The following is a 21,358-nucleotide window of genomic DNA, read 5'->3' on the forward strand; positions in this document are numbered from 1 at the left end:
CATTTATATTTTGTGAGTGATTGACTCCTGGAGGTATGTAAACACAGCATAAATGAATTTTTATGAAATTATTAATCGTAACAGTCACCCAGATGTCTTCAGCATTCGTGTTAAAATCCTTACGTTCATGAGCTATGAGGTGCTTCTTCAACGCAATCATTACTCCACCTCCTCTTTTTTGCTCATTGCGATCACGCCTAAATACCAGGTAACGGTTGTCAAATAGCTCTTCACTAGCAATACTGTCTACAAGCCAAGTTTCAGTTATCATAATAATATCATAGTTGTTATTGGTAACATTAAAATAAAGTCACATTTTGATAATATACATTCAACATTTTAGTACATTTAGTTGATAAAATATATAAAATATAAGATTGATAAAATAGTTGTAAGCATGTTCTAGTAAATTATAAATATTAGAGTGGTGTTGTAGTAACGCAAGCAGAGTAATTGTAGGATAATTTGGATTAAAGTTGGTAGTATTAAAAGAGTTAGTTGTTAATATTATACAAATAAAGAAAAACCAGTACAAAGGATGATATTTTAAAGTAGGAAAAAAGATAAGGTAGATAGGAAAAATAAATTGATAATAGCTTATAGTCACACGAGACGATGCTAAATCTAAGAAGATTATCAGCAAAAAACCTGAGTCACGTCAGATTCCAATGTCACCTGAATAATGGGACTAGTAGTTATGGAGATAATATACAGTACAATACTTACCTGGTAGTTCACTTGAGATTAACACTTAATTAACATTATCTAATTGTTTATTAGCGAAATTTAGATACAAGATTTAGGACTTAATTGGAAAATTGAATATAACTGGACTTTCTCTTAGGAATGGTATATTTAATTTAAGCGTACGACAGCTTAAAAAGGTAAGTTTTTAGTTTAGTTTAGTTTATAGTTTAGTATTAAATAAAACACTCATTTGAATATGAATACATTTTTTGTTTATTGAAAAAAATTACTAAAGATAGTACAATAATAATATAAAATTAACAAAACAAATTAATATTGAATACATAACCATATATTTTCAATGCAAGAATATTAAGTTTGTAGAAAGTGTATATAAAAAAATGACAGGCGAACTTCTAATAAAAAATCATTAGATAAATTTCAAAGAATTCTGTATTTACCTTTAAGCTTATGTGTAACAACTCTGCACTAAAAACAATTCATGTCTACTTTAAAATATTTTAACCATACGTAAAAAAATGTAAGCTTCTTAATGATAACTTGGTGGCCTATTGAAGCTGTTTTTATAATCATTATTTTAATAACTTAAACAAATACTAATGATTAAATTTTAACGGGACAAAGCACTATGCAAATACTTAAGTGACCTATAAAGCCCTACTACAGATCTATAGATGAATTATCATTACTGTTGCAGTAAAGTATGCAAGTATGGTTCAATACAGTAAGATGCGCTTTTCGATTTGTTTGCGGCAAATGGGACACACGGTCATGCGATCTCCGCACATCTGGCACATGCCGTGGCCGCACAGGAAGATCATATTTTTCAAGCGGTCCAGGCAAACTGGGCACATCGTCTGGAACAAAACAATTGTACGTTATTATCAGTGTTTGTGGGCCAAAATGCTTATGGTCCTGCCATGGAGAGCTTTGCTGTTATCTCTCTTTCTTGTTACAAGCATTGTTTATGAGATATCGAGGGAGTGGTTACAAGTTACAATAGATTATCAGTATGCCCAATGATGTCAGAGATAGGTCACGTCACGTCAATGGAGGCAGGTTGTTACAGTTAGAGTTAAGTAAATATAACTGTAATATTACTTAAGTTAGTGGAAGAAGTTGTAGAAACTCTCAGTGAAAGACCACCATAAAGAATTGGAACATTGCTTGAAATGATTTTAGCCGCTTCAGTAACTGGATTTGAAGAACCAGATGCTTCCCAACCTATCTCTTCCTCTTAACCTTACCCTTCTCACTCCCTTCAGCCTCACAACAGGCTGGGATTGGGGATGTCATAGTCCCACAGTACTCAGTTTTTTCACAGTACTCAACTTTTATTTTAATTTTTTAAAAATTATTTAAGTTTTTTCAGAAAACTTTATATATATAAATTAATTTTACATTTAATGGTGAATATAAAATAAACCAGTTAAGTTCCATTTACAATAATTTTTGTTATGGTTACAGATTGGGTAGCAAGTAGATATTAAAAATTATAATAATGCAAAGTATAGGTAAAAACTGAATAAATAAACAAATAACAAATGATAGTTAAGATTTAAGTTCATTGTAAGGTTAATTTGATTTTAAATGTACAGTGGAAAATATCAGTATCTCTATATGTAAAATCCCAGCTACACTACTCGCGAAGTTGATTGAAGTTGACCGAATACGATAGTGTGGGCACGAACTTCACTTCGCTTCGGGCAACTTCGCTTCGCTTCGCCCGACTTCCGATTGTTGTCGGTAAATGCGCCCGAGTCAAAGAACTCGAAGCGTTACTCGCGAAGTTGCACGAGTGTGTGGGCACGCACTTCGAACTTCGGCTAACTTCGTCGAGGACTTCGTCGAAGCGTCGAAGCGAGTAGTGTAGCTGACACTTTAGATTTGCAGATATGTCCGAGTAAAGGATTTTGTGGAAAATATCAATATCTCTTACGTTATTGTAAGATTTGCAGATATGTCCGAGTAAAGTGTTTTGTGGAAAATATCAATATCTCTTACGGTATTGTAAGATTTGCAGATATCTCCGAGTGAAGGGTTTTGTGGAAAGTATCAATATCTCTTACGGTATTGTAAGATTTGCAGATATCTCCGTAAGAGTATAGGGTTTTGTGTGTATTTCACATACAGTTTTTTTTTTTTTTTTTTTTTTCCATTTTTTAATTTTTATTTTTATTTTTTATTTATTCACATTTAAACCCGCTAAACTACTTATGTAGTTTGTCAGCAGCTATACGTTGACTATAAAATTATTGTCTGAAAAGCCTACTTTGTAATACGACACCATAAATTGAGGTTAAAGTAAGTGTTGAGCCATGTAGTGATGTTTTATATGTATAAATGTACATATTTTTTGGTTCCATGATATATCACCAAAATGAAAATTCAACACACCTTTAAATATAGAGTCATTAAAAGTGATGAAAGAAAAACTAGGTTTAATAGTTACCTATGTCACCTAGTTTTTGTATCATCACTTTTCATGACTTTATATCACTTTTTGGAGGTGTGATGATTTTGATGACATACCCGGTCACCATATTTTTTTTACATAACAATAAAATTGATTTTCATTTTGGCACAAATCATAAAAAAAATAATATATATCCATATCTAAGGACGGGTTGTGTCGGAGAATTTTAACAATTCATCAAATTTCAACGTTCATTTTCGGATTCTGTGAAAGTTCTGTTATTGTATCATTATAGGCTAGTTGCTTGACAGAACTGAAATAATAACAGAACTTGAAAAAATCTTTCACAGAACTTGAAAATTAACTTTAAAATTTGAAGAATTGTTCAAATTCTAAAACAACCCATCAGTGAAAGGGTTCATCTCCTGTTCTACAGGTTTAATATACTTTCCTTTTGATAAAATATTCTTCCACAAAAGATGGGGAAGACTTGTATCACATTTAAAAAAATACATTTACATATAATAATAATGATTGGATTAGCGCCGTTTTCGTGAGAAAATCACCATATAGTTGGGAGCCTTGTAAAAAGATTGGTATACAATAGTCATTTAAACTTATCGGAGTCTTTTCCGCCATCAAGTAGGACCGGTGCAAAAGGTGTGTGGCCGTAAGTGTGTTAAGTGAATCAAATAATGCGAGAGTTTATGAGACGGAGAAGGGTGTGGTATTGCCGAAGCCAGTAGGATGCAAGTATATTATATATTATGTAAGTATATTCAGGTCTCACCTGTTCCTTGATGTCCTGCAGTTGCTGCTGCAGCCTCTGCACATCGGAGTTGGGTGGCGGTGGTGGTGGGGCGGGCAGGGCGGTGGGAGCCCCCGAGGTGGAGGGGCCCGCAGCCGCAGCCAGCGCGTGTGAAGTGTCCCGCGACCCGTTGTTCATCAGCCCTCCGCCGGCACTGCTCTCGCGCGGTACCATCGCGTTCTGGGGCTTGGCCGCCACTTGCGCCAAGTTGCTCGCGTCGGGGTTCACTGCATATTATTAAATTATTTACAAATGCAAAAGACTACTTCTGTATCCAGAGCGCAGACGATGATGGAGTAATTTAATAACATTAAGTAATTTTGTGAGAAATATAATCGAAATTCGCACATTATTCACTCAGCGTTTTATTACGCTGACTTCCACTCCGGGTACCAAGAACTATAAGAAATGCCCAAAAAGGAGAATCAAAATAATCAACCAACCCACACCAATGAAAGAAATATTTGTGAAATGATTTCGAAGAAACATCATCTTAATTAAATTTTGTTGTATGTTCGGTTATTAAAGTTTAAATAACTAATTATTTTAAATAACCGCAATAAAAGTAAATAATATTTTAAAAATCAATAAATACTATTCGATAATTGAAAATTATAATTTCTTTTTATCAGGAGTATTTTATTAAGTCATTGGTTTTTATCAAATAAAATTATGTAGGTAGAGTACACAAAAAGTAATAAAAAAACCTACATTACATAAAGGATTTGTAAGAAGGTGTGTGGATCCTTTTGCATATATTATATCTATGGTTTTGGTGGAATATTTTGCATTGGAGTACTCATGGCTTTATTTTAGCTATCCTTACAAAATACTCAGAACATTATTTATTTAAAACTAGCTGTACTTCTGTGCTCTGGTGCTGTGGCTCAGTCTGTCTGTGCAGATAGAGAAACAATAGTACGTGTTGCTTTAACGTCCAACAGATGGCGTGGTTTAAAAAAAAAAAATGTTTTTATCTGTCACAGGTGATATACATATATATAATATAGGTATATAAAAAAACACACGTATTTGAATGCAACGTTTTGTCAAAATTTAAAAGCAATCGGTGAAAAACATTCAGAGATTAAGATTTTGAACAAACCATTTTTGTTTATATACAACATAGAAGATTGTTGCCATCTAATCCCATGGTAACAACAACTATGTACATATATCGATAATTTACTAATAATGAATATAATGAGGCATACTAAAAAATAAGAGATGCGCACCAAATGTATAGGCCAATTTTATTCATTTTTTCATCCTAGAATTTATTTGAATACTTTGACCAAAAACTCAGGATGGCATATGGCCGCCCCTAAGATCGATGGCCTTTGTGCTCCGCCCACAAGGCGCATATGGATGCGGCGCTCCTGGCGTAAGCAGACTTGATTGCTTCAGAACCAACGATTGAATCCTTGTAAAAACAAATAAAGTTAAATATTATAATGAACAAACCGTTAATATTACAGTTGTAAGTGTTGTCAGCGGTGTTGATCTGCTGGTTGGGGGTGGCAAGGGCGGCCAGGGACGGCAGCGGCGCCTGGGGGGCTGGTGCGGGGACGGGCGGGGAGCCCTGCGGGGGTGCCAGTGGGGTGCGGCACGCAACGCACTTACGCATGAGCGGCGCACACGCACTGCATGCGCACACGTCCCCGCACGGCTGGAACACCACGGTGGCCAGGGCCTCGGAGCACACCACGCACTCACTCACCTGCAATGTCACACATAAGTTTTAATAAATAGAATAAAACATTCTTTAATACTTTTTATGCTTGAACAGTAATAATATACAGCACAAATATGCACATTGGGTTTGTAACATTATAATAAATGACCCCTCTACATTCTTCAGATTGAGAAAAATAATTTAACGTAGGCGGCTCTCTCATGCACCGGTAAGGAATCGACATAAACCGACCCTGTGTAGAAAAGTAAAGTTCATTAATTGCACTTTTTCACATTGTCTATTGTATGATCTATTTCAAAGAATCTATTAATTATATCAGCGAGAACAGGCTTTCTACTCTATAGATCGCCCAATAGAAGTACAAACCTAATGTTGAATCAACTTTAACTTTCGTTATATATAGAATCGACCTAATGACAGAATCACTTGAACGACAGTTGCTACTCCAACGCCCCACGATATAGTACAATATCTATGGTTATGTAAAATAAAAAAGGCAGTATCCAACCCCATTAAAATAGAAAATAAATTAATATAACCAGTGATTTTTAACAAACTTATTAAAAATTGGAGGAAAATAGGAGACCCTGCGCCAAAATCACAAAATGAGATATTATTTATTTATTTATCTACATAATTAAGTAAAATATAAGTACCTACCTATTATAAATGTCTTTAAAATATTAGAGGCACTCAGAAATGCATATTATGTATTAAATATTATGAAATATTGATATGGTAAAACTTAAAGACAAGCTGTCATGTGATGGCTTTGTTGGAATACTTATAATTGTAAACACTAATAGTAATGTTTGTGCTATAAAAAAATAAATATAAAAGTGTGAACGCATGACAATTCCTTTCTATTTTCAAATGGTTTGTTCTATGAAATAAACAGAGAATAAATCGAGGGATCGGTAAGATAACGGTGTATGTTCGATCAGTGGCTGAGTTGGGTTTGGGTACCACCTGTTCCCGATTCCTCGGGTGGATAAGTCCTCCATCACAACACAAGCAATATTTTCCGCTTACTGTGGTGGTAGTAAGAGATTTTCAAATATTGTCAGGTTATTCGTAACTTGGGATTGTTGGTCTTTAAAAACTAATTTTTTTTTAAAAATTAATAAAATACTTCGTTTTAACCACTTTTATTGTTTATTACCAACATGTTTCATGAGCAACGCTCACTTCTTCAGGGTTTTTGATAAAACTATTTTTTTTGTTGTTGATGTTGATTCCTCACCGATCCATGAGGGAGCCATCTTCCATAGTTTTTTTAGCAAAATTATACAAATATTTACTAAGTGAAAGAATGGTCGTATTTGCTTGAGTTAATTTTATTTACCTTGATCCTGCTAACAACAGTCTCCCGGCACAGAAGGCACTTCTTGACACGGGGCGCACAAGCACTGCAGCAGGTGATGTGTCCGCAGGGCTGGAACAGGGTGTCCTTCTTGAGGTCAGAGCATACCAGGCACTCGTCCAGTGCCGGGGCAGGGGCGGGGGCTGGTGGGGGCTCCGGCACCCCCCCCGTCGCGCCTTCCGCCTCGCCGCCTTCCGCTCCCTCCAGCCCCTCCTTCAGGCAGGTGGACAGCGCCTTGCACAGGTTGGGGTCGGGGCACAGGTCCAAGGGGGTTTGACCTGACAATACCATTGTATTATAATAATATATTGTAGTTCATTTATTAGTTCTATACTAATTTTAACGCTGTATAATAAGAGTAATCAAATTATACTGTTTTTTATTATTCTTATATACAGCTGAACTACCCCAGTTCACTGACTCTTGGCATAACTATTTCCTTCCATTAGTATTCTTGGCAATGAGGAGTACCTATATTATGGTAGTTTTGTCCAGAATTTCTGAAATGAAATTCTTCAAATTTCAAAGTTAATTTTTAAGTTCTGTGAAAGTTCTATTCAAATCCTGTTATTATTTCAGTTTTATGTAGCAACAGGCCTGTAATGATATAATAACAGAACTTGAATAGGACTTTCACACAACGTGCAAATTAACTGTGAAATTTTATGAATTGTTCAAATTTGGTGAAATAACCCGTCCCTAGAATTATATGTCGAATTATCAAGTCGGTGAAAATGCTTCTGCTGACAATTTGAGCATATTATGTGTTATGGTTGCAACATTGCTGGAATAACCATTTCAAAACAACCTAAAAGCGAAAAAAATACTTTGTATTCTTTCGATAGCTTTCACACAATTATTATACTTGATGTGGGTTCCAGACAGAAGAATTGTTCTCAAGTTGACTTCTAACAAAGGCAAAATACAATAGTTGAATATTATTTATTAGTCTTAATATTGAAGAATTTCTTTAGATAACCTAGTTATGAATCCCAACATTTGTAAGCCCCTGTTAGAGATTTCCGTTATGTGATTACAAAATTACAAAGGAAAGATTTGATTGAAAAATGATGCCTTTAATTTGTGTTAATGGCTTAAGAGCATTGTTATCAATGTTGTAATAATTAAAGATCACTGGATTTTTATTAGAAAAATCTGACTATTTGACATATTGAGATATTTCTGTTTTCATTGCACCAAATTAACAATCTTCTTGAAATTGTTTAAAGAATATTACAATGAATTAATTTAAAAAAATTGGAGTCGTCCGCAAAAACTAAGATAAATACATCATGAACTCATTTATAATAAGATAAACAAGATTGGACCAAGGTGTGAACCCTGTGGGACTTCACTTGTTGAATTATTTTTTCTGACAGGGAGGATTTTATTTTAATAAGGTGTTGTTTTCGTTCATAGTAATTTAACGTATACATATGCGAGCCGAAATTTCGCGCTGAACCTCGAATTGAAAGCTGAATTTGCGATTGCTTCGTTCATTTCCCGTAATTCGTGGCTCGGTTCTCGATAGATCATAAACCAGGCTAACGAGTTTTTTTTTAATATTTTTTTTTTTATGTGACACCTCACAAGAGTGTCCCTGCCTGTGCAGTGTACAGACAGGGGAACTATGTCACCACCCGGTTGGGCGGCGTTGTGAGGCGGAATAAGGTAGGGGCTGTAGGAAGGGATTTGTTAATGCGGGCCTCGAAGAGGCTCGGATTATAGGAGGGAGGAAAAACAGATGCCGGTAGCTCGTTCCACATACGAGCCGACTTACACAAAAACGAGTCGTAAAAACGGCCCGTTCTCATGAAGCCAACGTCAACCGTGAACGGGTGTTCAGTTCGTGTCCGTCGAGTTTCGCGCACGTGCACCGGTGCATCAGGAATAAATTCTGCTAGCTCCTTGGAGCAGGCTCCATTGAAATACCTGTAGAACAGACACAGGATGCCTACATTGCGTCTATGCATTAGAGAAGGCAATCGGTCTGTTAACAACGGATTGTCAATCGGATCGCTCTCCTTTGCATAGATTCAAGCAGGTTTATCAAGTATTTTGGGGCACCAGCCCAAAGGTGGCTCCCAAATTCAATAGTTGGGCGGACTTGAGACTTGTACAGGGTCAGCAGCTGGTCACTGTTGAAGAATCTCCTAGCCCTGTACAAGATGCCCAACTTTTTGGAGGCCTGATTTACTCGGGCTTCTATGGATCCCCGATACTTGAGCTGGTCTGATATAGTAACTCCAAGCATTTCAATGGAGTCTTTATTGGGGAGAGTGCTCCCATCAAATTGCACCAGACAGTCATTGATCTCCTTCTTTGCCGAAATCAGACACGCTTGAGTTTTTGAGACGTTGAAACTGACCAAGTTGGCCTTACCCCAGGCACGAACCATCTCGAGGTGGCGGTCAATTTTTTGCTTCAAAACTTCCCGAGCTGTTCGGACATCATAGGTGGAAGGGGGCCTGTCAAAAAGATAACCCTCGTGAACGGTGCTGTCATCAGCGTAGCAGCGTATCAGTTATCACGTATTTCAAGTTTTTCTTATTTCCGAATAAGAATTTTATGGGAAACTGTATCGAAGGCTCTTCTAAAATCTGTATAAACAGAGTCAATATGTTTTAGGAGGGCATTTGTAATAAAATGTTCATACGAGCTGTGTAACTAATGTGAAGTGCATGGGGATGTTGGATCCACCTGTCTACAGACTACATACCCTTCTTGTTCTTGACGGTGAGGTCAGCTCCGCGTGCAGCCAAGAAGATGGCGATGCCGGCAGAGGAGCGCTTGTCAGCCGCCTGCGCACCCAGCCCCATCAGCAGGCGCCCCACGTCCTGCACGTCCTGCAACTGGCGCAGCTGAGACAGCGTGTGGTGTCGCAGCGCCTCGTGCAGCGGCGTGTCCCCGTCCTTGTCGCACACGTTGAGGTCCGCGCCCGAGCTAACGAGCAGGCGTACGATGCTGGTGTGCTGGCGCTCCACGGCCAGGTGCAGGGCTGTCTGCAGGTTGACGTTCTGCAGGTCCATGCGCGCGCCCGCCCGCACCAGCAGCTCGGCCACCTCGCAGTGGTTGTTGAGCGCAGCCAGGTGCAGCGCCGTGTAGCCGTCGTCCTTCTTTTCATCCACGATCCATGGCCGCGACAGCTTGCTCAGCATTATCTTCATGGCGCTGCAAGTGACAAACAAACAAACAGTTATGACACTGATGACTTGATCCATACCACGGAGGAAAGATTCTTACCACCATGGTCCAAACCGACCATTTATTTTATCCAGGGAGGGGGAAGGGGGTGGGATATTTGTCTAGTTGTGTGACGTTTATTTGTGCATAATGTTTTTATATTTTTGTTTAATGAACCAATTTTCTTCAATACACGAAAACTATCAGGTGACGATATATGTAGGTATTTTAAATAAGTTCGAGTGAAATTCATGGCGTTTTTTTTAATATTCACCTTAGTAATTAACGTAGCATTTAGTGCTACGTTAATTGTGTTTTTCAGTCGTCCACAACTGTAGGGGAGAACACCCATTTTTACATAAAATAATACACTTCGCATGAACGAGATTATTGTTTCTGAAGTGCTGGAATAATTTCACCCGTTGATTTCCCGTGGAAACTTTCGAAATAATCTATCTAAATAAACTATGCACGTTCTTCCCATGTATCTAATGAAGTTTGAAATAAGGGAGTATTCATCGAACACTTCTATACTTTAAGCACTATACCCCCTTACAAGAAGTAAAGCAAAGTAAAGTAAAGTAAAGTAAAGCTACAACAGTAAACCTAAAAAACAAACTTCTCGTTTACACATCGACTAACATATATGGGCTACATCAAACACAAAAACTCTAGAATCATTCCAGAATGCGATGCTTCGGCGATTCACCAAGTCCCTGGTTATTCCGGAATAGCATAATCAACACTGGCTCGAAAATTCCTCCACTTATAACATATAATAGATTTAGCCAAAACCATTTACTCCAAATTAAAATCAAACCATCCCTCCATCCATCTACCATCCATCCACCGACCCCCTTCGTCTCCGCCCAAATTCCATATATAACTATCTTATACCCCTTCTTACTGCAGTGAGCGGGTTTATGTAAAAGATTGCCATAAACACAAAAAACAGTATAGTTCGCTATAAATTTTTTTTAAAAGTTGAAATGTTCTCTGGCACTGTATAATATTTTTTTATAATACGATATATAATAAATCCATCTACTTTTGTATTTCTTCCCACGTGGATATTTTCGTAATTTTTTCGCAGTGAGTTTTGCAATAAGTTTCCGTAGAGAGATACAATCGGCTTAGTAAACCTTTTTAAATATTTTTTAATCATAAATTGATGTCTCATTTCTTAAAACAGGACATTTTGGAGTCCCGAAGCTCTCCTCGGGGACAACGGGACAGAGCACTGAAAAACGGGACGTTTGGTCATAGGAAGGTTATTCATACCCCATACCTACATCCTAGATTGTGGCGGTTTGTTATTGCGTAGAGAAAAGCAAAAGGAAATTAGACAAATAGTTCGTGGTTTTGAATATATGCTCAATAACAAATCCATTATTTAGAAAGGCCACCCTAACAGAACGACCAGGGGATGCCAGTTCTGTTGTTTAACTGCTTTTACTAGTATCAAGTTGCTGCCCAGCTTCTCTGTAGTTTTAAATTTATGGCGAAAATTGTTGCGTTGACCTAGAAATTATAGTCTGTAAATGGTGTTCGAAATTCATAATTCTAGAGCACACAGTTGCAAAGATTTTGCCGTTTCAGATTTTCAACAGTTTTTCTTAACCATAACCCACCATCAGTATAATTACCTCATGGATCAGTATATCGAAGACTTACCTAAATAGATCATAGCGTAATTTTTTTATTTCATATTATTACTATCGAGTTTTTGGTAAATAATATAGGGGGGCACACCACTGCCCGATTTGATTATATCGGTGCCGATCTTTAGACGACACCATCCGATACATATTCATTGTAGCATGTTCTCGTTTTAATCATTTGTAAGATGCGCCGGCGCATGTCTGCAGTGGGACTGTGACTGTGACACTGGGACTGGGGACAGTGGGGACTGGTGCGGGCTGCGTGACAGTAAAATAGCGTGGGCGGAGTGGTGCCACTGTGGGTGCTCGGGGGCACTCGGTCGCCCTCGGCTGCTTCCGCGCACGAGCCTTGTCCATCAATTGAAATGAGTGTAACATCGCTAATTATTTTGAACCAACAGCCGGCAGCATGAGTCGGCGTGATGCCTCTTGTAGCCTGTATTGCTGTATTGCCGCACTTGTACTGTACTATACGCACATCTCAAGTGGATCAGTTGTAGACGCTACTTGCCAGTTGCCAGTTGCCAGTTCAATCATCGACTACATTCGACTTGACGCGAGAGATCATTTCAATATCGGCTAGTTTTATCGCTTTCCGTGGACCACCAGGGTTACGAGGCTTGCGCGGTGCTTACGGAATGCGGTCATATACCAAGCAGTAGAATCATGGGGAAGTCGGGGAATCCCTCGTGAGACCTCGTGGTGAGCACGAACTTGAATGTGGTACAGTGAAATAGACAGAGCAGAGACGAGATGTTAGACAATCATACGGTTACTTGTTAATGATTACAGTGTGAACGTGGACAAAATCAACTTCTCGAGAAACGTGGCTTCTGAACAAGGTTGTATTGCAATTTTTTTAAATACATATATTTTATAAGCCGACTAATGATTGAACAGCAAATGACACAGAGTGAATAGGCGTAGGTATTTGTAGGTCTTGTTACATTAGCCTAAGCACGGAAGTAAGAACGAAGGTAAACACAGTGATATTTTGCTGTACTGAGTGTGCAGAGTGAGGATGGAAGCTTCGGATAAGTTGGTGACTACCCCAGTTCTTCAGAATACCATTTTTTGTGCAAAAGTATGCATTATGCCATTGACCACAATTGTTGACTTAAAATAACAACCTAAACTATTGGCATTTTTTCGGAATAAAATGTGGGTGCACAAATCTTTTAGCAATTAGAGGCACACTATCAGCCTTTGTCTCAAGTTTTACTTTTAGATGTTTAATTATAATACGAACGAAACGTAATTGATAAGCACCACAATTGTAAAAAAATATTTTAATGTGTCAGAAACAGCGGCGCCAGTAACGCTATTTAAAACGTCGCGTTGGTAATTTTCATTGTTTTTTTTGCTTTTATATTTTATAAAACAATTTTCGGTGTGGAGAAATGATAATGTGACTAGGCGTTTCGATCGTTATCTATAAATTAGAGTTAATACGTCTATTAATATAAAGTTTGCCTGAAAAGCCCGAATTGTACGCTGAACGCTGTTTGTGGCAGTACTTTATTGGGGTCATCGATTCGGTATTCGTTAGGAAACAACACACCCATAAATCTACAAGCAATCCCGCTCCATCCAAGCGCGAGCAGTCTGCCTGCTCCACCGTCTGCGTCTCCTTCCGAATGTGTTTATGTATTATGTGTATGTGCTATATTGTTGTGTGGAATCACTGGAAACACCATTAAACATTATACGTCTTTATACATTCTACATTCGATGCCTGTTAAACAGTCCTACTGTTATGTTCTCCTCTAGCAACTTGGCTGAAAAACGGCGCGTTCGGTAAATCCTCGCTTGACGATATTACGTATCTACAAGGCAATCGCAAACGAAATGGGAGATGTTAAAAAATTAATAAAATAAATCATTTCATTGAAGACGAAGATAATAGTAATAAATTTAAACGAAACATGAAATATAACGAGACACAGAAAAATAAAAAGGTAACGGTCGCAACTGAGAATCGAGCCTAGGATCTCTGTTTTATCGGGACAATGCCTCAACCAATAAGGCCGTCGGGATTTAATTCTTTTACGTCATTTTTATTGGTCTCATATTTCAAATTCATTACAGTATTATCTTCAATTAATTTTAGATTTATTATTATCTTCATTTTCAATGATATATTACATTGATGGGTATAATCTTTAAAAAAGTATTCCAAAAGACTTTTCATTAATATTATTATTTCAATTATTTGAAAAAACCATTTTCAGATCTCCAAGCAATCTCTGGTTAGGGGTTAAGGTTGATTTGCAAAAAAATTGTTAAAGACACTGTCAGCTTTTACCAAGAAATAAGATACGTAGTGTTTGTTATTTCGCCATCAAAACAGCGTAGTTTAATAACTGGATAACTAACTATCGTTTCCTCACTGGTGCAGAGAGGATGGACCGCCAAAAAACTCTGTCTTGTCTTGGCAAACTCCTTGCTTCGTTTACATTGAAACTAAATTATATTCATTTCACGACTGCAGATTATTTGCTACTTCGATTATTAATAAAATACTAATTTCGGTTGTGTCTGTGATTGTCACTCTCGTTCATTCAGCTCTGATTAGTTTCAACATTGATTATTATTTTAAAATTTATAACTGATGTGTTAAGAATTCAGAAAAGCGATAAAGTACCTACTCATAATATAATATATATTTTTTTATAATTAGAAATTATTTTGATTCTATATTCGAAATGTTGTTTAAATTTCTTAGCGTTAAAAGTAAAGCAGATAACGATTTTTCAATTTTTTTGCTCCTAAAGAGAAGCAGACCAAAGGTAATAGAATATAAGGCGCAGACCCGTGCAATAATCACTACCACAGCCGAAAGCATTAATGCAATTCTTAATCCTACAATTTATTATAATAGCCTATTATTTTTGACGGGTCTGCTCTAGTCTTCTACATAAATAAAAATGTATACGTTGGTTTGTTCAAAATCTTAAATCTCAAAAAGTTCTTCACTGATTGCTTTGAAATTTTGATAAAACGTTGCATTCGAATACGTGTATTTTTATATACCTATATTATATAGATGTCACTTGTGAGAGGTAAAACATGCTTTTTAGAAAAATAGCGTAATCTGTTGAACAAAAATGCTTTTATTTTTAAACTGGGCCATCTCTTAGATGATAAAACAACACGCTCTATTGTATCTGTACAGAGAGACTGACCACAGCAACTCATGGCGGGGTACAGCTAGTATACAATAAAAGAGATTAATTTAAATTAATTAAACAACTAACTAACCATCACGCCGGAGATCAAACGAACAACTAACTAGCCATACAACTCGATCTCATTCTCATTCACATTCATACATTGTCTCATCTCATACATACTCTTCTATTATTTTGACTTTTGACATGGCCCGACTCAAGTATCTGATTCACTGATCGTAAGATGTCTTCTTCGGGCGTCCCCTACTTCGAGCTAAATTAATTAATGAATTAAAACAATATTACTTGTATCAAGAATAAGAAGGTCATGGAGAGTTTAGTGGCTATTTTCAAACATGCACGATGCTGTCTTTCTGTACGTGGCGTTACATGTTAACGGTCAAATCCGCAGTTGGGAAGTCCGCGTCTGAAGAGGGGTGACTGTAGGTAGGCAGTAGGAACTAACACTGTAAAAGCTTGATCTAAAGATCCTGCGCGAAGCAGCAAGAGTAAATAGTTTGACACGAAACAAACAACGCATCATCAATGTTGGCTTTCTGCTTCTGCCATTGATTCTTGACTGTTGTGTTGTGATATGTGGCGGGGCTCTATGTTGGCGCCGAGGCTAAAATCAAGAACAATGGGCAATTGAAATTCACCCGTTGACGACTGACGACACGAGGCGCGGGTTCATAGTTCGTAGGGCGTTCTCTATAACAGGCCAGCCACAAACACAACTCACAGTTCACAGTGGGGACTGGGGCCAGTGGGGGCGTTGTACCGTACAATGTGCAGCTGGGGCCAGAGAGAATGTTTGCTAAAACATTAAAAAGAAGGAACCACTCATTTTTCAAATTCATCACAAATCTTTGCAGAGCTCCATTTAAGGGTATACGAATAAAATAATTCATAATCTGCTCTTTCATAGATGGCGCTTAATTAATTATTTTAGGAAAAACATTTTTGAAAATTATGCTTTGAAATATTAAGGTGAATTGTTTGTTTGCTCCTGTACATAAGCAGTATGAATGAATAGTTTTATTCGTATAAAAAAATAATTATTTCAAGAACGACATGCAAATACTATTCTGCACCGGTGTTTCAATCCAATATTGCATTTGTATGCTTTTCATGAAAGAATTGAGTTTTATACGTACAAAACTATTTGTTCATATTCCGTGTGTATTAACAATTTAAAGCATAAACTTGCAAAAAGTGTTTTTTCGTAAAATAATTAAATTAGCGCCATCTATGAACGCATAGATTATAACATATGTTCTGTTTACTCTTTAAAATTGTAGTTTTTAACCCCTTTTCCGTTATAACGGAGGTATCGGCGGTAAGCCCGTAAGATTAAGTTGATGAAACATGACTCATTGGCATTGCTTTGTCCTCGTTCCAGCCCGGACAGCGGTAGCGAGCTCCTCATCCTGACCTGCATTATCAGGGTCGGCTCTGAGCCAAACGGCGCCTGAAATCAATAATATTCGGACGATTTGTATTTTTGTCTAGCACCGTTTTTATGAAAAACAACAATTTCAAGGGCTATGTGTTCGTACTGTCGGTGTTGGTCAGCGCCTTGGCAATTCGGCACCGGGAGCTGACTGCTCCAATTGCGCCCTCGTAGAGCCGGTACTGAGTATTATATTGTTGTGCGAGTAAAGAATGCAAAGTATTATATGCACATCGTACATTGGGTACCTAATTTTTATCGAAAATTTAATCAAATCTGTACCAGAAGCCAGTGGCGGTTCTTCCCTTAGGTCAATTGGTGTTTGACCCCCCAAAATTATAAGACAACAATAATAAATATAATAATCAATTATGTGCATCAAAACATTTAAATTGTAACGCGAAACAGCGGCGGCGGCGAGTGACTAGCAGTGACATCTGTTGTCTCTAATAGAAGCTTTCATTCACAAGTCCACACGATTCGCTGGGTCAATTTAAAGAATGTCCAATTTGGCATCTTCTGTCCCTACGCGCGCCATAGAATAAACGAGATGGCACTATATTTTTCGTCGAAGTAAAAATTAGCTTCCGAAGAAAGTTTAGGGACGCTTAGGTCATGACCGTGGGGGAGACAACACGGTGAATATTATATGTTTTACAGAGATGGTGACATAAACAAATGTCGTTTTTTCATTTTACACGCTTGTAGTGTGTGGAACAATGGTTGTTTTTCAATTGCATAGTTCGGGAAAGGATTAGAATAATTATTTATGTTGTTATCGATTTAGAATGAAACAAAACAAAAAACGTCAAAAATCATTGTCAAATAGAATCAAACACTGATTTTATTTATTTTAATGTTGTGGACAACTACATTAAAACTTAATATCTTAAAAATAATTTGCCGTAAGTACATGGATTGTGTATTTATTTCCAATTTATTATATTAACATAATATTTATTTAGAGTCCGCGACTCTAAAACTCTATAACAAATTGATATAGTTAATAATATATGGGCATTTTTCACAATATCAAATAAAGATTAGTCACACATTTTTTTCAAATGACCTACCACGACTGAATCCCTAGAGCCGCCTCTGCCAGAAGCTATCCTTGACATTCAAAGTGTGTGTTCAAAATAAAAAGGCAGTCCCAAATTATAAATTTTTATAACGTGATTAATACGATAGGTATACGTTATACCCAATTTTTTTCGATTTTCAAAGTTATGCATAAAAAGATACATAGTAAGTACCTACGTTGATCAAAAATTTTTATGTCACTAGTCGGAACGCCAAATACAGGTTGCACGCTAACATGCACCGCATATTAAAAAAATGGTTGGTACATAACCTAGGATGGCTTAGGATTTCTAACAAAAAATAAAAGAAACGACGTTGTTTGTTTTATATATTTTTTTTAAATCAGAGAGAAGAGAAAATATACTGAGATGGTGTTTTCGTTCGTGAAAACAATAATCAAAATCCAAAAAATAATGTTTCTAATTATCCCCTTTATTTCTGTGAAATAATAAGATTTGTAAGTAGGTACTTAAATACCCACCTACTTAATTATTAAACCATATTATATTGTATGTAAATTAAAAAAAATCAAATATGGAATTATACAATCTGTCCGAAGTAATGTCACTATCTCAATAACAATGATTTTTTCAAACTTTCTTCTGGCAGGTAGGCACTATCATACTGAACACACACTAAAAATGCGAATAAGAAAGACCAAATAAACAAGACGAATTCACATTTGAAAAAAAAATCTTATGAACCATTAAAACGGCCACCATCTTGAAACGAAAACGGAACGTACAAACAAATTTACAGACAAACGAAATGCCAAACGGTCGAGTTTCTGTTAATAATGTAGGTAGGTACCTACTCTACCTTCATATATATATTTTTAAACATTAAACATGACAAAATATTCAAACATTGATGGACTAAAACGAATAATTTACATAAATTAAATACCTACTTCTGTTTCTATTTGTACATTTAAGCACTGTAATATTGTATTATGTACTCTAAACTTCTTGTGAATTGGGTTAGCTGTAAGAAATAAGATGTAACTATATGCCATACCCTTTGAAATTTCTATATACTTGTAGAATAAATATTTTTTGAAATTTTTGAATACCCAAAATGGCAGACGGGTCGGGTCTGGCTGGGCAGGAGGCCAGAGTAGAAGTGTTGAGTATAGATCAAGAGGAGAAAAAGGCCCGCAGTTGGAAGTGGCAGTTAGTCGGGCACCCAACACATGCACATGTGGTGTTTATCCTTCAACTTTACAGCAACTAATTAAATATTATGATCTCATAATGATTTCATTTGCGCTCGGTAACCAAATAACTCACTTATTTACACATTCGAGTTAGGTACCTACATCTCATTTCGTTTCTGTAATTTGAGGTTTCGACGTCATTGAAACATTTCAAGAATTTAAGAAATAGATGCCACCAACCTCTAGGTCTAACCAAACTCATAGAGCTATAAAATTATTAGGGGCGCTATTGCGTACAAATATCCTGAAATGTGTTCACTACTAGAACGCGAAAAGCGGTCTGCGTAGACAGGATTCGGAAGTTTTAGTTAGAGTGTCGGAAGCGATGGAGGTCAATTGGAGGTAAAAAAAGTGGAATCCAATTTTTCTCTTCCTGTCTCATATAAATATAATACATCAATGACCAAACTAATCTTCGCTATTTCGATGATGGGACGGCACACAAATCTGTCTTGTCAAACGCTCGTAGCTTCTTTCACTAATAGTATGTGGTCTTCTGCGTTACACCTTGACCGTGCTGTCTTCCTACACTCCTTTCTTCGTCCATCTGCTCATCATGTTAAAATCATCTAAGCGTATCTTTATTTAAAAAATTGGGGTGTATAACATCCTTCTTGTTGAATATACTTACATTAACGTTACATTATGGTTTTAGTGCGAATTCACGAATCTCAACTATGACAAACGCACGGAGAAAAAATAACTGATAAAAATGTTGCTAATTTATTAAGAATATCAAAAAATTATTCGTAATCCGGTTAAAAACGGGATTGCAGGCCGTCAACAAATGAATTGCTAGGTTTCCTGATAAACTTTTAGGAAAATACCAATGTATTGCCACGATGTCCGAAAATGTGTTTATAAAAATAGGAAACCTATCAATTCATTCGTTAACGGTCTGAAATCCCGTTCTTAACCGGATTACAATTAATTTAGAGAGATTTTTAATGAATCAGCAATACTAATTTTTCTCCGTGCGGGTTGAATACTTAGAGCACAGTCGTCAGGTAAGAATGCTGTTTTTATTCTACCGGTATTATAATGGAGGAACGTCATTGATTCCTTCGGCATCGGTGTACTGTAGTCGGTAAACACACCAAACGCGCGCCCAACATTTGTACACGGTCGGCATTAATTTGTCATATTAGAACGGGTCGTTTCTACGACTCGTTCATGAGATGAATGGCTCGGCTGTGGAACGATTTGTCGGCCTCTGCGCTTCCACCTTCCTACAACATAGGTCTCTTCAACACCCGTGTTTACTCTTTCCCTTCATCTACTATACATCTACTTCAGTCTACTTTTATCCTTTCTCTGTCAGTTATGCATGCTTCAATACCTACTACTAATAAGCATCAGGGTTGGTATAAGAACTCCACTGTAAACTCCTTTGCTTCGGTTCCAGTTATAAGTAAGTAAGTAGGTACCTAATTGATGAGATGGGATAAGGTAAGAGCGGAAGACAAAAGAGATAATTCAGATTCTAAATGAGGGAGGCTGGGCTATAAAGAAGCATCACATCGAGGAGTCTGGTGTACCTACTCGAGCTAGACTGTAGCTGTAGAGAATGTAGAGATGGGAGATGTGATATGGAGGATGGGATCTGGTGACTAGTGGCGAAGAGCCGTGGCCAAAAATACCCCACCATTACCATTACTAGAAACGTCATGGCTCGGCTACTCTGTATTTTAGTCACAAGGATATTATAAACACGTGTACGAGTATCTAAAGCAACTAACTATGTAACTGCTACCATTCACCCGGACAACCCGCAGATGTAGATGACTATTTTTTTTCAAAAGACCGTCTAAAGATGAACAGGCCTAAAAGAAAGCAAAAAAGGTCGTTGCCCTCTCATCATTCTCTTTGGTGAAAATTAATTTTATAAAATAACGTATAACTTTTAGTGTTTCACTAGCGCAAATCACAGATAATCTGAATTCTCGACATATCAGTTGTAATTTTGAAGATGGCAAATAAAATAATTTTCTGTTGATACTTCATCGCGTGTCTGAATTCTTCATACAATCAATTCCATGTTCGAAAAAAAAATGACACTTAAATTCAAAGCAAATCCATGATCCACAAGTTGATTGAACCATAGTCATGCAGCTATGGTCCTGCGACATAAGACCTTCGACCTCAGTATCATTTTGACGAACTGGAGGCAAACCACGTGACCATTCCTTTGGCACCAGGAGAGTTCCAGCATGTCTTGAATAAACGACGACATCATTCATAGTCTAGTGTTGTGATGTCTATGGAAATTTCCCTAGATCTAGAGAAGAGAAAAAACTTTTTTAGGGAAAAGGTGAAAAGCACAAAAATATAGGGTAAAATTGAAATGTTCTAGGGGTGGAATTCTTTTCTAAAATTCTGGGCGAATCGGTACTACGCAATTCATACAAACTTATTCTGAAATCTAAGGAAATACAAATTTTGGGCATACCCTGATTACTGATTCGCACATTAAAATAACGGAACTGAAATGATAATTTCAATAGAATTTCGTTTCGGGGAATTGGAATCTATTGTGGGTATTTTAGAAAGAATGCACTGGCAACCCTGAACCGCATACCCTCGCAGAGCAATTGAACATAG

General features: G+C 37.1%; 1 protein-coding gene across 1 annotated transcript in view; it reads right to left on the bottom strand.

Moving 5' to 3' along the window:
• Window positions 1-1,028: 1,028 nt before the first annotated feature.
• The window catches only part of mib1 (E3 ubiquitin-protein ligase mind bomb 1), a 648,848-nt gene continuing 628,518 nt past the window's right edge, over window positions 1,029-21,358 (bottom strand). The window contains exons 11-15 of the mRNA XM_089631187.1: window positions 9,711-10,162; window positions 6,974-7,269; window positions 5,397-5,652; window positions 3,915-4,159; window positions 1,029-1,565 (exon numbers count right to left, since the gene is read on the bottom strand). Coding sequence (XP_089487313.1) covers window positions 1,425-1,565; window positions 3,915-4,159; window positions 5,397-5,652; window positions 6,974-7,269; window positions 9,711-10,162 — 1,390 coding nt within the window. The 3' untranslated portion in view covers window positions 1,029-1,424. The remainder of the gene's footprint in view (window positions 1,566-3,914; window positions 4,160-5,396; window positions 5,653-6,973; window positions 7,270-9,710; window positions 10,163-21,358) is intronic.

The sequence above is a fragment of the Hesperophylax consimilis genome, chromosome 4 (genome assembly GCF_061612785.1).
Source record: "Hesperophylax consimilis isolate HC1 chromosome 4, BYU_Hcon_1.0, whole genome shotgun sequence".
In the NCBI taxonomy this organism is placed as follows: domain Eukaryota; kingdom Metazoa; phylum Arthropoda; class Insecta; order Trichoptera; family Limnephilidae; genus Hesperophylax; species Hesperophylax consimilis.